The sequence below is a fragment of the Uloborus diversus genome, chromosome 4 (assembly GCF_026930045.1).
Source record: "Uloborus diversus isolate 005 chromosome 4, Udiv.v.3.1, whole genome shotgun sequence".
NCBI lineage: Eukaryota > Metazoa > Arthropoda > Arachnida > Araneae > Uloboridae > Uloborus > Uloborus diversus.
Window position 1 is genome coordinate 83,495,419 of NC_072734.1, and position 17,400 is coordinate 83,512,818.

The window sequence follows — 17,400 nt, forward strand, 5'->3', positions numbered from 1 at the left end:
ATATAATGCGTTAAAGGTTAATAATTAAGTAATTACTTAACTGGGACATTGTTTTGATAATATTACGAAATAAAACCGCCAAAACAGGAGAGCCACAAAATTTACTTTGGTTTATGTCGAGTCTTCAAGGTACATTCCGCAAACTTGTTTTTTTTTTCCTTTTGTGAATTACCTCAAATGCTTTTTCAGCTTGCTTTTATTTCACTTTTCAACGCTTTGATAATAATTAAGTAATTTTAAACAAACTGGATAATGATATTTCAGATTTTATTGGGTCTCTAAACAGTTAAATAATTTTGATAATTTGAAAAAAAAAAAAAAAAATGTGTATTTTATTCAAAATTTTTGTTGTTTGCGAAAAATAGAATTTTACTCAGAAACTAACAAAGATATGATCATAGTCATATTTAGCTTTTATGAAGCCCTTGTTTTGTTGCGCCGATTGCCACGTTTTTCAGTGTTTTATTTCAAATAGTTCGCGAGTTATGAGTGTTTTAGCAAACGGCTCCCCCCCCACTGCTTTCCCCCTCCCCCGGAGTTGTCGACCACCCAGGGGGTCGACAACATGTGGTTTCATAATCACTATAGCGCCTGTGACGTTAATCAAAAATAATTTTGCGTCAGGTCTTCCATGCATGCTCAAAATCCCCCTTCAGATCCTGAACTATACTGCAAATCGTGTTCGAGCTTGCTACTGTCATTTTGTTTTTCAACGCGTTAACAGTATTTAAAGTTTTAACAAACTGAATAATGATATTTAGGACTTTATTTGAAAAAAAAAATCAAACAATTTTGATTTGAAATTTATTTTGGTCCAAAAAAGTTTGTTTTGCGCATTTTATTCAAAAAATTTGCCTGTTTGCGAAAAATGGAATTTTACTCAGAAACCAACAAAGATAGGTCCAAAATCATATTTAGCTTTTATGAAACCCTTGTTTTGTTGCGTCGATTGTCACTTTTTTCAGTGTTTTATCTCAAATAGTTCGCGAGTTATGAGAGTTTTAGCAAACGGCTCCCCCACTGCTTTCCCCCCTCCCCCGGGGTTGTCGACCACCCAGGGGGGCGACGACATGTGGTTTCATAATCACCATCGTGCCTGTAACAATAATCAGAAATAATATTGCGTCAGCCTTTCCATGCATGCTCAACCCCCTTCAGATCCCGGTCTATTAAGACAACCCGATGTCAAGCACTTGATGCTTTTTTTTTTCACCTTAAAGCTAATTGTTTGGTCAATGAGTTTATTCTTTTTATTATCAAGGAATATTTTGTAGTGGATATTGCAACAAAAGCGCGTTTTTCCTCCATTTTTTTAAACTATGATTTTATTTAAAATTAAAGTGAGCTAAAAAAATTTGACAACACCTAATAACAGTAAAAAAAGCGCCACCCGCTGTAAATAAATTAATAAATAAATAAAATGAATTAACAAAAAAATGAACTGCGCTTATGAGATCGGGAAATTTGGACATACAATGGCTCCCAAAAGTGTTCGTACACTTTCAAATTTTTTAGTAAAACCAAAATAACGTGAAATTAAATTCGAATATGAAGTTCAATATTTTTTCACATCATTCCTATGTTATTCTAAATACAACCCAGTAGTTTTTTCAAAATATTGACAGATCTTTTTTCTGAAATGAGTGAAAAACGAAGAGACAGAGAAATAACGTGCCACAAAAGTCATCGTACACTTAAATATTTTCGAATAAATTCATGATTAAAATTATCATATGCCATTTTTTCAACATTTTTGCGTTGTGTTGACCCTTATAAGTCATTTGACTTTAACTTTTTGTTTATTTATTCCTTAATATTGTGCTTATTACTTAAAATGGCTGGTATTCGTGAAAAACAACAAAAACCAATCAAAATTTGAATTTTTTTTCTCACAGTAGAGGTAAATTTGTTCGAAATGTCTCTAAATTAGTTAATTTATTCCATTCTATAGTAAAGTGCTTGGTAAAATGCTTTAAAGAAAATAATCGGGTCGAAAACAAGGGAAGAAAAGGTCAACCGGCAAAGTTGACAAAGCGTGATAGGAGATTTAAAGTTAAAAAAAAATGAAAATAACACATTTGAGTGCTGTAAAAGTTTCTGCAGAGTTAAATAAAAATTTTTACATTTAATTTTCACCTAAAATTGTTCGCCAAGTTCTCTGGTTAGCTTTATTAAATTAGACCTCTTTCCGCAGAAATTTTCCTGGTCGATCGAAAAAAAGAAAGCTTTCGCTTTTCGCAGCAAAATCAATGATAAATAAGCTCAAAACGTTTTGGAACAACGTCTTACTTATAGATGAATCTGAATTCAATATTTTGGGTTAAATTGTTGTATAATTGTAAATAGACGAAAACATTAGGAACTGAATCTTAAGACTTAGTTATATCAGTAAATCAGGACGGTGGAGGTGTTCTAGTGTGAGGGTGCATATCAGCATCAGGACTTGGTAGTTTGGAATTTTTTGCTAACATAATGAATCATGCTATTCATTTAAATATTTTAAAAACCAATTTTAAACTCTCAGCTAAAAATTTGGTTATCGGAAACAACTTTGTTTTTTATCAAGATAACAGTAAGAAGCACACGGTTTTCAACGCTTGCATCTAGTGCCTCAAAAATTGTCCTAAAATTTAGAAAATACCACCTCATCCTCCAGATTTGAACTTAATGTAACATATTTAGAGATAGCTGCAGGTTAGATTACGTAAATACGGCTTTGAAACGAAAAGAGAGCTATAAAAAGTAAGACTCGAAGTGTGGTTGAACACTTACTGAAAAATTACGCAAAAAAAGAAAGAAAAAAAAATGAAATTATTCCCAGACGTTCAAAAGGTGTTATTTATACTGCATAATATTCTATTAAATAATAACTTAATAAAATGTTAGATTATTCAATAATATATAGACACTTTTTAAAGTGTACGAAGACGTTTGTGAAATAAAATTTTCGGCACTTTTTGGTTTTTTAAAAAATAAGTTTTAATATTAAAAAAAAACTTTTCATGCAGTTTTGTTAAAAATTGATCATAGATCTTATAATTAAGTTCCTATTCCGGAATATTAATTCTAAACAATGGATAGGGGCCTATTTCATTGACTGTCGTATGTGTACGAAGACTTTTGGGAGCCACTGCATGTCGGTTTATCTGTTTCCGCCACCTAACAGTTTTCAGAATGATCTAATCGGTACAAAATGACGATTTTGAAATGTTGAGTAAAAACACTCGTTCCCATGGTTAATTTTCTGTTTTGAACAACTATTTTGTTATTTTTTAAGCAGTTCAGTAAAGTTTAACACTTGGCTGTTTTGAGAAAACTGAATCCTTTCAGGTATCCTTTTCTAACAAATCAAGTTATTTCAGTGTAACTTACAGAAAATTCTTTTGACGAACAAGTGTATAGTGGTGAGACACGTGCATAGTGGTAGTAATTTACAATTTTAATTGCAAGAAATGTCAGTATTCAGCATTTGATTTTGTTATTTCTCTAGACGCCCAACATTAAAAACTTATTTTGTTTTTCTTCTTCTATACAAAGTATCCAAAAAGCGTCTGTGTGTTTGAACTCGCAAAACTCGAGAACTACCCAGCCGATTTTGCTGAAATTTTCACAGTTTGTTCCTTTAAGTCCTGAAAAGGTTTACAGACCAGTTCGAAAACAATTCGATGAATAATTCTTTTTTTATTTCAATTTAGGCTCAATTTTCACATAAATTCCCGAAAATGGGGGTGAAAAATTACTCGCAAATAGTAATATATATCGTTGGAAAGGTAGGAATTTTCCGCGCTCTACAAAATTTGTTCCAACGCTCTAACTTAATTGCGGAGGGAGTTTTTTGCGTTTTTAGCTCGAATTTTTTTAGGCTTAGCTAAAATTTAGGCACTACTTTCGTCATTAAAGCCATCAATAAAAAGCGAAGGAATTGTCCCACAGTTTTCTTTTTGACAGCATTGGAAAGAACTGCTTTTTTTTTTTACTCCAGATCTAACTCGACCTAAGGTCGAAAATTTAACCCTCTACCTCCATTAGAAAAAAAGTTACAAGCGTATTAAATGAAGTTGAAAAACCCCCATTTCCATTCAAATTGTTAACCATTTTCTTTCGCATTTTAATTCTTAAACGAATTTTAATTTGCGTTTCCATGGATACGCTTTTTAAATCCATCTTTCTCGATTTAATTTCTGAAAAGTATTTTAATATCTGTTATCATTGTTTGGGAGGGAAATTTTGCATGATTTTTTTTTCTTTTCTTTAAGTCTCATTGCTGAATATACGTCACTTGACACAATTTTTATTTTCAAGGTAGACCGGGCAAAGCCGGGCAACGCAGCTAGTTTTGTAATATATTTCATTTATTTTTTCCCTCTTATCGTCACTCCAAAAAACAAAAATGTATTGCAGATATTTTCAGTTTACAGTAAGAGTTTCAAGCTGTCCCAAGGTACAACATCCAGTTGCACCTTGGGACACATCCTGTTGTACTATGGAAAAGACTTCATGATTCAGTAAACATCCATATACTTGAACAAATTTTGCACCAAAAAACAAAAAAAAAAAATATTTTTTTCATGGTAATGAATTAAATTATGAATAATGAATAATGCATTATTATCTATAACATTAAATGTGTTTAATAGACTACATAAGACTAAAACATTGTTCCTTGCTCCTAAACATATTTTAATTATTAAGAACCATGCATCTGTTGTACCTTGGAACATGTCCTTAGTTACAATATGTTCGGCTGTACCAAGGTACAATCACCTCGAGGTTTAAGAAAAACTAAAATGGTGGTCAATCTAGATGCACTATCATTATTTTCCCATAAGCAAAATATTTAATCTACTTCTCTTTTAGAACAAAATAAAATTCAGTTGATTGGTTTTACAAATGCAACGACAGAAAATGAAATAAAAATGAGGAAAATATTTACTTTGGAGTCTTGAAATTTTATTTCAAGACTGACAAAATTGTCAATTCAATCGTCAGCAATCATTTGATGCTGATTTTTACTATGGCACCATTTAGTGGTGAAGGTTAGTATAAGAGATTACAAAAACATGGCTGCTAAAAAAAGATTCTTAGAAATTAGCAATGTCCAAAAGTAGGGGATACTGGGGTAATGGCGGTCACAATGATTTCTCGTAAAGTAAATAACGCAGATTTAAATTAATTGGTGCTGCCATTTCACAGCAGTTTGTGGATTTACTACTGAAACGCTCGCCAACTTGCCAGTGGTCGTTTGTCTGTTGTGTAAGGAAGACTGTTCTGACTTTTCTCCTTTTCAGAAAGAGAATAGTTTAACACACACTATCTGCTCTTACTGTATACCTTTCCTGGAACGAGATTGATCTCACAATGACAAGGTAAGCCATATTGTTGTATCACGTAGTGTTTTTGAATGAAAACATGAGATTGCGGTAATACTGGTCACCATACACGGGGTAATTGCAGTCACTTTGTCAACTGAAATTAAAAAGGAAACAAGAAAAGAACCAAAAAACTAAGCGAATAAAGAAACAATTTAATGAAGAAAAGAAAACAGCTGCTATTGCTGAAAGAAAAACACTGTAAGTGAAGAAAAATTAAATGAGCTGGAAACTCTTTAAATCTGTGACTCAGACACTTCTATTGATGAGGACAAGATTTGTGAAGACGAATCAGAAAGTGACTTACTTTTAACGGAAATGGGTAAAGATACCTGTTTTTATTGCGAAGACACCGGAAAAGAAAAGTAGTGTGGTATCGGTACACTTCTTGTGCATTATGGGCACATCAAAGAATGTTCTGGATAGGACACTTCTGAGGTGTATTTTGGTGACATGTGCTCTGGAAAGTAAAATTAACTTGAGCTTCTAAAAGCTCATAAACTTGTATGGACATATTGGCAGTTCCGTTAAATTTGTAATCCCTTTTTTAACCATGGAAAGAAGAGGAATTAAGTAACAAAATGTACATACAGATTTCAGTTAAACGTGTTTATGACACTGAAAATCTTCTTATTTCTTATTTTACAACTATTAGGAAGTAAATGACATTACTGACTGCCAGTGTAGGATGCAATACCGATCAAAGCTGATTTTGCAATATTTTTTATAATACCAATAGGTAAGAGTAATTAAGGCTCAATTTGAGTTAGCAATGGGTAAAATGTACTATATGTAAACAATTTTACATGATTGCGTTTCAAATTTAATAAATAGTGAAGTTTTATATTCATTTTCCCTTAGGTGACTGCCATTACCCCAGTACCACAAAAATACAGTGTGAACCAAAAGTCTTGCACCGATTACAAATGAAGAGTTCAGGAAAGAATGGCTAATGTCATTTTTTTTTTTGTTAGAAGAGGATTTAATACGGCAAGAGGAAGGGGCACGGGTTCGACTCCCACCGTTGCCCTGGATGTTATTTCAATTCTCTTAGTATTATTAATATTTCCTTCGTTTGTCCGGAGGCAAAGGCAATTGGTTCGCGGCCATCTGTCTTTGTGAAGATGGTTAGCTTTTCATCTGGTCTAAATAAATGAAATTTAAAGAAGTGAAAAATAAGGAAGAGCAAGATAAAAATCAAACAAATGTTTACCGTACAATGAAGAAAGGCTGAGGTTTTGAACTTTTCAGTGGGATTTCCTCAAACACTGGAAAGATACACACTTCACCTTTCTTCCATGTGTTCCTCAATTATTTAGATCTCTCAAACTATTATTGTTTCTTTTTTATACTCGTACATTCTAAGTACTGTTATACATTTTTTTAACGAAACTATTTGCTTCATGAACTTCTACGCGTGCTCTTTTCGTACCTAGAAGAATGTCCAATTAGTATTCCAACTCCCTCCAAGTGGTCTTTACATGTATAGGGGAAGGTTGCCGTCAATGAACCAGTTCCATGACTAGACCGCGAAGATATTTCCCGTACCAGAGTTTGTGCAGATGCGTAATCAGTTTTAGTACCTTCCTTTGTCTGAAAACAGCCTACTGTAGAGTCGTCAAGTTGCAAAAATTACTTCATTATATTGTTAATCGGTTAGATAAGATTTCTACCATTATCTTACTAATTATTGAGATTTTCATTTGGTTACAACATGCTTTGAAGATCACTGATCAATTAAACATGAACATTGACTTAAAAGAGTGCCTTTTTAGGTACCATTCCCCATAATTCATGTTTCATCATGATTCATCACAGCAGTAACACCTATATTGAATATTCAATATGTTGCAGTTGCTATCATTGGACCGTTAAGTGTTTTCACGAATGTACCACCTGGCAAAGTGATTCATTCATGGAAAACCGCAAATAATGTTGTAACTTCAGCTCAATTAACTTTCAAAATTGCTCAATTGTTTTAAAATAAATGTGATAACAATGAAAAAGTGTTTCTCAGTAATTCATGAAGGCTATTTTACTTTATTATAATTTCAACTCAATTTTTTTTAAAAAATTGATTAAAAAATTAAAACATAGTAATACAGTTTGAAACACTTTTACTGTTCCAGAAAACGGTAAAAATTAAGATATGGCCAATGGACAAGTGAGAGCATGTAACGTGCTACAGTAGTTAACAGAAATGGTGTCATGGTCTTTAACGAAGTCTGCCGACAACATAGAGTCCTGAAAACATTCGCATAGAAGATAAAAACCAGTTTGTTGTTACCTTCGTAGCTTATTGAAAAATTTGGAGATAAGCCCTTCGAAATAGGATTATAATTAGTGAATCATATTTGTAAACTAGAGAAGACGTTTTTGGAATTACTTCCGAAAAATTAGGAGAATTGACTTTTCAAGAGGTTGAGAAAATTAACATGTCCCATAGACTTAGTTAAGACAAGAAGTATGTTAGCACTATATTCTCTGGTAGTTCGAAACTTAAGCTTCTAGTTTCAGTAATAAAACGGTCAAGAAGTTCATTAACATTTTAGAGAGCAAGTATAATTTTGCATCACACGAAAATTTTCAAAATTGATTTAACAAAACTCCCAACAGCTCAAAAGAAGTTGAAAAGATATTATCTAAGAACGGTGCTGCACAGGTTGGAAAAATGTCTACTAGAGAACGAGGTATGATGACAACAGCTGCGTGTTGTGTGAGTGCTGGGTTTTTTTTATGTTCCTCTTATCCGAAAATAAAACATTTTAGAAAATAAATCTCTTTTTCTGTAACTTATTGTTCTTTGTAGTGTTTATTGATCACCTGTTATAAAAATTTGGCAAGTTACGCATTGATTTTTTAATTTGAAAATGTGGTCCATCGATGGAAACTCGATGATCCATCCGTAGCAACCGGTTGCCATGAATGGACCACATGTAAAATATTTATTTTTATTTTTTTATTCTTTATTGTGTATATTTATCATGAAAGTGAATATTATTGTTAAAAGAGAAATATACTGAGAAATTGATCCTATAATTAACGTGAAATTGGAGTTGAATTTCCTATCTAAAAAAATCGAAAACTATTATGTGGTTCATTGACGGTAACCTTCCTCTATGTAACAATCCACCACACAGTAGCTTCTTTCCTGGCCATCAGTTCTTCAGCGTCAGCAATTATTGTGACACACACGCTGTACGTGATCTAGCAACTTCCTTTCCAAGAGACTTCCACCAGAGTTCTGGGGAGGGCAGTACCCCTTTGCATTTTTCTTAAAACTTTTCATATCATTGCTTTATTGAATTTGCATGAGGAGAGTTGCGTTCTAAAATACATGTTAATAGCTAAGATTTCGTTTCGTGTAACCAAACGCATAGTGGACTTTCTTTTGAGTTGACGTTATTTTACCAAAGAACGACATCTTTGTTGAAAATGTTCGCCTAGTCAATTCTGAAGCCATTCATTGCATAAAAAATGGCTGAAACTGCCTACACAACAATGAAATTTTTATAATATTGTATTAAACGGTTATTTTGCATGGAAATATACAATCAGGGAAAGACTTTTGGTTTACTCTGCACTTTGCTACTTACCTCTTTATTTCAATCATATCAGTAACTTTTAGCACGCCAAGTGTGCTAAATACCACAAGAGAGGTGATGAGATTTTCCGCTTAGCCCACGCCCAGGATCAGAAACTTTAAAAGTTCAATCCTTATTAAGAGTTACATTGAAGTGTGCCAGTTGAAAAGTATAAAACTTACCGGCAAGTCGTTGGATCCTTGATGCGTGAACCGGGCCACCGGTCGCATTCTCTGCAAGGATGGATTGTCTTCGGTTTCGACCAGTGCCATGACTGTATAATTTCCCTCGGCGTCACCTTGGTCATCGATCATCACGCTGAAACCGAGAATACCTGTAAAGACCGAAGTACACTTGTACTCACAATATTAATAGTATTCATTACGGAAAAAAATAGTAACTATTGTGACAGCTTTAGAAATGTGTGGATATAGTTCTACTAATAATAGTAATTTTCACTGTTGGTAATGAAAATATTAAAAGCAATAATTCGGTTCAAAAAGTTGCGATCTCTAGAATAACAGCCCTGTTGTTGTTGTCGTGTGCCAGCTAGGCTGGCAATTTGGGAGGCGCTGCTTCACTTTTCCAACTGTACCGTAATTTGGTGTGAAGTCCGACTTCTACAGTACACACATGCCATAAGGACCCGTTTATAGGGTAGGCAACCATTCACAGCATAACAACACATTCACACAAAGGAAGGACAAAGACAGGAGAGAGAAAGTACGTTGCAGTCAGACATTTCTGACCACTAGATAAGGCAGGCGGCAATAACAGCATTAACTTTGATAATTACTTTTCCGTATTACAACGATTATGCCCCAAACTAAAAATGATAATTTATTGTTGACTCTACTGTTGCTAACGATAATAGTAATAACAAAATATGTCCTCAAAAACAATCCTGTTGTAAAAATTTCTCCGCCAAGAAAACTATTCCCGCGAAAAAGAAGGTTTTCACATCCCAAACCCAAAAACTCTCAGCTTTAAAGAATTACAGTATCTTGTGTGCCCACCAGGTATCTGCCAAACTACCCTCCTCCCTATGTTCTTCTTTCATTACACCTACTTTCGCTGGAACCTCCACCTATCGCCAACTCCTCAGAAGTATGGATCGATCCTATAAATTGTTTTCAATGTTGTTTGGCGAAAAGCTTTGCAAAGTGAGGTGGATTCTTGGTGAGTAAAAAACATAATGTTGGAAATAATTCTGATTATTATTTCTAACAAATACTTCCTTTAGAAAAAGTAACGATTATTTTATACTGCTCTGCAATTCTAGAGTTCTTAGTTTTAACTGTAAATCCTAATACGGTAAACTACATCAATGCAAGAACTGTGATGGCCAAAAAACCATCCACAGAAAGTAAATTCTGGTTGTGCTGGTGACATTGCAAATAATAAAAGTAATCAATTATGATAATAGAAACATACTAATTGAGTTACACACTAAAGAATATTTACATCTGTATTAAAAAAATGTAATGCAGTGGTTTAGTATTGAATAACTCCGCATACAACTGAAATTTTAAAATTGTAAATGAAAGGGTCAAGGATTCTGTAAAGACTTTCTTACTCTCGTAGGGTCTGGATCTGATGTAGTTGAAAACGGCAGTTCCATCACACTCTGATTTGTTATCTGCAAGAGCTTGTGTGAGGGCACTGGCGTAGATCATCACTGCATCGAATGCCAAACCAGCATAAATCGGAACCTATTTTGGAGGGAGAAAAAACTTTTATTGCATAAATTGGAATTCCGAGAGAAATTAATGCATTTTACATGCAGATAAGGTATCTTACATTTTCGAAGAACAAAATTATACGATAATTATGATAAGCTATGAGGGTATACTCAACTATTTGCATCAAAGATGTAGAGAAATTACTGATACAGTGGCCGCCGTTTATATGAATCACATTTGTTCTAAACTATTTTGATTCCATAAAGCGGCTAATTCAATCAAGCTGGATTTTATTCTGTTTTTGACAATTTGATTCATTAAAGTGACTGATTCAATCATCCACTGATTCAATTAACCGGCGTTCACTGTACCAATGATGATCATGTCATTGACCAGAGTACTGAGCATTTGTTGATGGGAACACCATATTATGTATCTTATCCGTTTCTTTCATGACAGCAGCATTTCACCATAAGTAACAACTGAAAACTTACAATCTACTCCACTTTTTTAGCCATTTGAAGTAGTTTTATGTCTCTGGTGACATTTCAACAAACATTGTTGATAATACAAGCACGAATTTAGCCTGTTTTAAGTTTGCCGCGTAATTTATCTCTTTATCATGACAAATCATAAGTAATTAGAAAACAAACGGCCAAGTTAAACAGGCATTAGTACAGCGATTACATGTAAAACTAGAACTTAGGGGGACACGGTTTCGAAATTTAGCGTTGTTGAAGTTACTTTTAAAAAACAAGTGGTAGAGGGCTATTCAACCGTCTCTTGTAGGACAGTCGGAACATTTTTATGCTAATAGTATACAAATTATTTAGGGATAAAAGTGTTTTGCAGTAGGGGAAGAGTGGATACAGTGAGACGGAAAAATTCAAACACATTTTCTATTATGAAAAAACATAGAAATCAATTTCTTTTGAATTCTAAAATATGTGTTACTGTAATAGGTATTATAAAAGTTTGTCTAGAAAAATCTACGAATTCACACAAAAGAAAAATAAAATAAAAACGAAATGCAATTTTGTCTCACTGTTTCCCCTGTGAGTGGGAATACTAAGACACAGTAAGTGTCTAAGTGTAAGGGGACACAGTGACACATACATTAATCGAGCTAGGGAACATTGAAAGCATCAAGATTGACCTGAAAACATATGCATACTTGTTGCCGTTTGGTTTTACCCTGGATTACAGGCTTGATCAAGTCACATTTCAAAAAAAAAAAGGTCAGAATCGGGTTTTTCGTTTATGAGCTACAATGCACGTGATAAAATTAGCGGGTTCTATATGACTACAGGAACGTAGGTTGGACAAACCTAAATAAAAACACTCTCGATAAAGTTCATTTTAAACAATAAAAAAATACATAAACCGGTTCATCCGTTAGGTATCATCTTTACTAACAATAAAGCGGAAAGTCTCCATGTCTAGATGTCTGCACGATGTATGTGACGCGCATAGCGCCTAGTCCTTTCGACCGATTTTCATAAAATTTGGCACAACGTTAGTTTGTAGCATGGGGGTGTGCACCTCGAAGCTATTTTTCAAAAATTCGATTTTATTCTCTTTCTATTTCAATTTTAAAAACATTTTTCGGAGGAAAATTATCATAATATGGACGAGTAAATTACGAAATTATCATGACGTGGAATGGGAGAGCGAATGAATTGTCGAGAAATTCGTCATCCAGTATTTGTAAATATACAGGCGAACCGAATGACCTTTTAATTTTTCAACTACGTTCAAAGTCATGCGGGTACCACTAGTATAAAATAAAATAAAATGAAATAAAATAGCGCTGCGATGCCAAACACACACACACACGTCGCATTTATAATCCAATTTCTTTTTTCGTCGAGGTTAAAAACTAAAATTACATAGATTAAATAATAAATCGAAATAAATACACCACATAATTTATATAAAATCCAGCAAATACATCTATATTAATTCGATGTAATGGCCATAACTCCATTCAACCCTCTTACTATGTTTTTGCAGGGTTTTCAAACTGATCGTGTTACTATTTTTGTCAACAGTTTATTTGTAATTAAATTCCATTCAGCACATAATTTTTCCACTTCTTATATAAAAGTACCACGGGATCAAAGAGACACGAACTCATGCTCACTGTTCGTGTCTCAATGTTCCTTGTTGCTATATCTGAACTAATTAAGCACCGTTTGCATACAAAGAAAAGTAACAAAATCATTTTACTGCTGAAACGAACGTCAAATAACAGGCTAATAAAAGATTAATAGCACCAGTTTTTAAAGTATATCAAACAAGGCAAGAAACGATACAACAAGCAATGCAAAAAATTTACTTTGATGGGGTTAAATTTAGATGATGTAATTATTTTTCTCGCCTTAGATCTGAACCAACTTCCTTTCTGAATTAATGTTCACAGCATATTGATTTGACTTTAAAAAAGTGTTAGTCAATCAGTTTTTTATCTCGTAATTCTTTTAAAATATAATTTGATTGTACTGTTGCACATTTTTCAAATATACACTTTGCTTTCTTACTAATTATTTTAAAGTGTTAATTTCAAAAACAAATAAAAATTGGGTCATTCCACAGAAAATCAGACATTTTGTTCTGCAAATGACTGCTCTACAGATAGTTTCAAAAGCAATATTTTAAAAATGAAATAAATAAAACAAACTTGCAAAAGAAATCACACTTCCTTTTTTTGGTGGGGGGGGGGAATGTTTTTTACTCGTTTTGAATAGGAATATAAAGCGGTGACATACATGATAAATTATTTGCTTTTTAAGCACTTTTATTATACTTGTGCCTGATTGTCACGGAAAAATTTGAGGCCTGCTTTTGCTTATGTCTCAGTAACTAGACTACTTAGAGACTTCGGGATTTCACTAAATGATTTAGTTAATTTTAAGGCACAACTTAACGCTAAAAAATTAAATTCCAAAATAAAATTAATATTTTCGGTTAGGATGGAAAACAGTAAATTTCACGTAATTTCCCCGTTGAATGTTTGAATCTAAATCCATTGTTACAAATTTTGTTGCCTTGAAATAGTAGTGTTAATATTAATCATACTGAAAATTTTGAATCAAGGCTTCTCTGAAGCAAGCATAAAATGTATTCACTATTAGTGCTCTCATCAAATTTTTATCCTCATCTACGCCAATAATCGAGAACGGGGCTAAGTAAAGAGACATATTAGGATCGTTATCAAGAGTAATGGTTTGAATTAAATTGGGACACAAATAAATCCTAGAGAGGAATAAGGATTAATTTTTAGTGCCAATTGCTAAAAGTTTTAGACAAGTATATATATTTTTCTTTTAATATGAAGCATTTATATGAAAAAATGAGGTAAAGTTTCGTGATGGTAACGTTATTGTATTTCTGAAATACATTTACACTAAAAAGAATATAATAACGGAATTAAAAAAAATACTAATCACTTTTCATAATGCACTACTCAAAAGGACAAAATAATTTTTCTGGGTCGGAAAAGACAATTTCAGTGTGTGTGTACTCCTGTAATTTTCAATTATTCCACGAAAATGACACCACAAACGAAGAAAAGTTGCGGATCAAGTCATTTCAAACGAAACTTTCCCATTAAGAAAAATATGCATGTTTCAACACTCAAATTTATGATTGAAAACTAGATAATGATAAGAAATGCTGTGCATGACTTGAACCGCACTTTTCTTCGTTTGTGGTGTCATTTTCTTGGAATAATTGAAAATTACAGGAGTACCGCTACAATCCTTTCTAAGCACATAAAAGCTACATTGTTTTACTAACTACTTCGGTAGCTAGTGTTGTCAGTTTTTCACGAGAAGGCACTCCGCCACGCCTCCTCGAACGCAGAGTTCATTTTACTCGGGGGTGATCGGTAAGCAATCCACGCGCTTCGAAAGGAGACAAAACCAAGCATCCTTAACTTAACCATTTTATTTAACCATTTTACTGAAAACAGCGAAATAGAATCATCGGATACCACGTGACGAGGGAGGAGTCAAAAGTTTTCTCGTAGAAAACGGACAATAGTTGCTACTATTTAATGGTTAGAGTACAAAAGAACCTAGCTAATTCGAATCCCTGCATTATTTGAAATGCGTATCGATAAAAATGCTGTAGTTACCTCCACTTTTATGACTGGATGAGATGGTATATTGAAAGGATCCGCTTCAGAGTAGTTTAGCACCAAGTCTTGGAAGTACTCGTAATCCGGGTGGATGGGAGAGCCTTGACTCAAAAGCAACACTGAGCGGAATGGAACGGGATCGGCTGTCATGTAGGATGCTTCAAAATCTGCAAAACATTAACTAAATTATAGCCTGACAAGAAATATTTACTCACTTTGCAAAAGGATTCATATAAAAGGATCATAAAAGGATAAGCATCCCTTTTTGCTTCTTGCTGTTGTAACAGCGAGAAGCAAAGCTTTTAACAAGCAAGGCTTTTAACAGTGTTTTCAATGTTTCTTCTCTTGATTCCGCTTTTGTTTCTGGCAAAACTTAGGAATGATTATCCTCCCTTTTCCGTGTTATCTGGGAAACATTTAACTACATTTAAATTTTATATGTGTTCTGGTCCGCGAGGTTCATTTTAATTCGAAGTAAAGCAGTCCTGGTCGGAGTTTTAAAAACGAAATTTTTTATGCGAGCGTTTTGAAATTCTGATCCGCAACTTTTTGTGTGCCTGAAGTGACGTAGTTGTTTTTTAATTGTTGCCAAAAACAATGAAAAATAATAGTGATTATGGTTTACTTCCAGTTTTGCCGACATTATAAATGCCCCCCCCCCTTACAAATATCGAAAGTTATGATTGAAAAGGGAAAACAGTTGGGAAGAAAATTTCGTGATGACACAAACTGGGGAGAAAAGTAAGTAAGTTAAAATACTTCCGCTTTTTAATTGTTGCCAAGAACAATGAAAAATATTAGCAATCATAAACTTAGTTTTGTTAATAAACTTAAATTAATTTCAAGACTGAACTTAAGCAGGCATCAAGACCGGATACAGAAAGTATTCAAGGAGAGGACGATTGATTTCAGATGATTAACTATTTTTTGAATTCCCCATCCTCTCCCTCTAACATCGTAGAAGATCGTCTCAAATTAAGTTTCGTTTTTGGAACTTTCATTTCTAAAAACTTCCCGAGGAGTGTACTGAACCGCATCCCTTATCTTAACGTCATCAAAAGTGTCCTATAATTTTTTTTTTTTGGAATTCAATTTAACATAATTTTTCAAGGGAGAGCCCCCGAACTCTCTCGAATGTCATTTCAGATCGTTCAAAATAGAGTTTTTGGAACTTCGAAAAACTCCCTATACAAAGTATCTCTGTTCAAGGAGGGGACGATCGCCCCCATCAACCCTCTCTTGTATCCGTCCTTGGCAGGCATATATTAGTGGGTTTAAACTTTTCAAATATTGCAGGTTTCTTTAATTCAAGTAAAGTCATCAGTTTAAAAGCGTAATCCACATTGCATAAGTTTGGTCACAAAATTAGTTCGTTAACTTTTATTTTTATTTATTGTTTAGTTTTCTCCTTGTTTATAATCTCTTTTCTTCATTACAACATACAATTTTAATGTAAATATGCTTCAGAGAGAATTAGAGAGTGGCGTAAGAGAAAACGTGGAAGTGAAGTAAAAAAACAAACCTGAACTCAGAAAATACTTTCATTTTCCCAACAGCTAAACAGTTATTTTTTAATTAATGTTTTAAAGCGTCCGATTTTTCAAACAAGGCGTGGTCTTTCGTCTCAAATGATGTACTTTGGTGCTACTCCACTGGCGTGCTGAATGTTTACGCTTGAATAATGCACTCTACGCTTGCTATCAACCATATCGTTGCCACTACATTTGAGCAAAGAAGATAATTAAATATTGCGCTCTGTGTTAATGGCGACAGTGAAGGACAGTTCATTTGTGATGTCATTCGTAGAAGCGTAAAAAATAAAATTGAGTCTACTCACGTATTTAAATATATTTTTTTAAATAGTAAATTTTGTCAAATTATTTAAAAATAGTCTGAAACATACTCTTAAAGAAAAAAATACTTTTAAAATTTCGGAAACGACCCCATTCTTGTTATTATTATTATTTTTTCAATTTTAGTTAAATATTAGTTCTTCTTACATTAATTTTCATTACGCTATGAAAATCATTACTGTTTAAGAATTTCGTTCTTAAAAGTGCTCAGATATGCTTAGGTTTTGGATAAAGGAGTTTTCATAAACACTGATAAGAATGATCATTAAATTATACAGCTGTGAAAAATCGTTAAATTATATTACTTTACATTTGTTTATCATGGCATGCCTTGAAGATAGCATGTCATCACTCCACTCCTGAAAACTCCATCACTAATCGTTCATTACTTTACGTAGCATTTTAGGACGAGTGTGGTATCTCTTTTCAGATAATTTGTTCAGGGTTTCAGGGCAAAGTGACATCTCAAGCGTAGAGAATGTTGAGAAAAATATTCGCCCTCCTTCTTTATTAACTTTCATCTTCAGGGTTTTAAATAACCTTTCCTTTGTATAGCGATGATGGCTATTTCATAATTTGCAAGCGTATAAATTAGAGTAAATTTGGGAGAGACATTACATTTTTCAAATAGACAGATTTGGAGGATTTAGTACATTTCCTCACGGTCTCGGGGGACGTTTAAAAATTGTAAAATAAAAGAAACTTAAGGGGCAGAAAGGAAAACTATAGTTTGTCCAACGATGACTAAGCTGGGAAAAAAGTCGAGACTTT

General features: G+C 33.5%; 1 protein-coding gene across 2 annotated transcripts in view; it reads right to left on the bottom strand.

The window, feature by feature from the left end:
• The window catches only part of LOC129221570 (guanylate cyclase 32E-like), a 556,299-nt gene that overhangs the window by 64,913 nt on the left and 473,986 nt on the right, over nucleotides 1–17,400 (bottom strand). For both annotated transcript variants that reach the window (XM_054856073.1, XM_054856072.1), the window contains exons 6-8: nucleotides 14,774–14,943; nucleotides 10,530–10,665; nucleotides 9,136–9,287 (exon numbers count right to left, since the gene is read on the bottom strand). In XM_054856073.1, coding sequence (XP_054712048.1) covers nucleotides 9,136–9,287; nucleotides 10,530–10,665; nucleotides 14,774–14,943 — 458 coding nt within the window. The remainder of the gene's footprint in view (nucleotides 1–9,135; nucleotides 9,288–10,529; nucleotides 10,666–14,773; nucleotides 14,944–17,400) is intronic.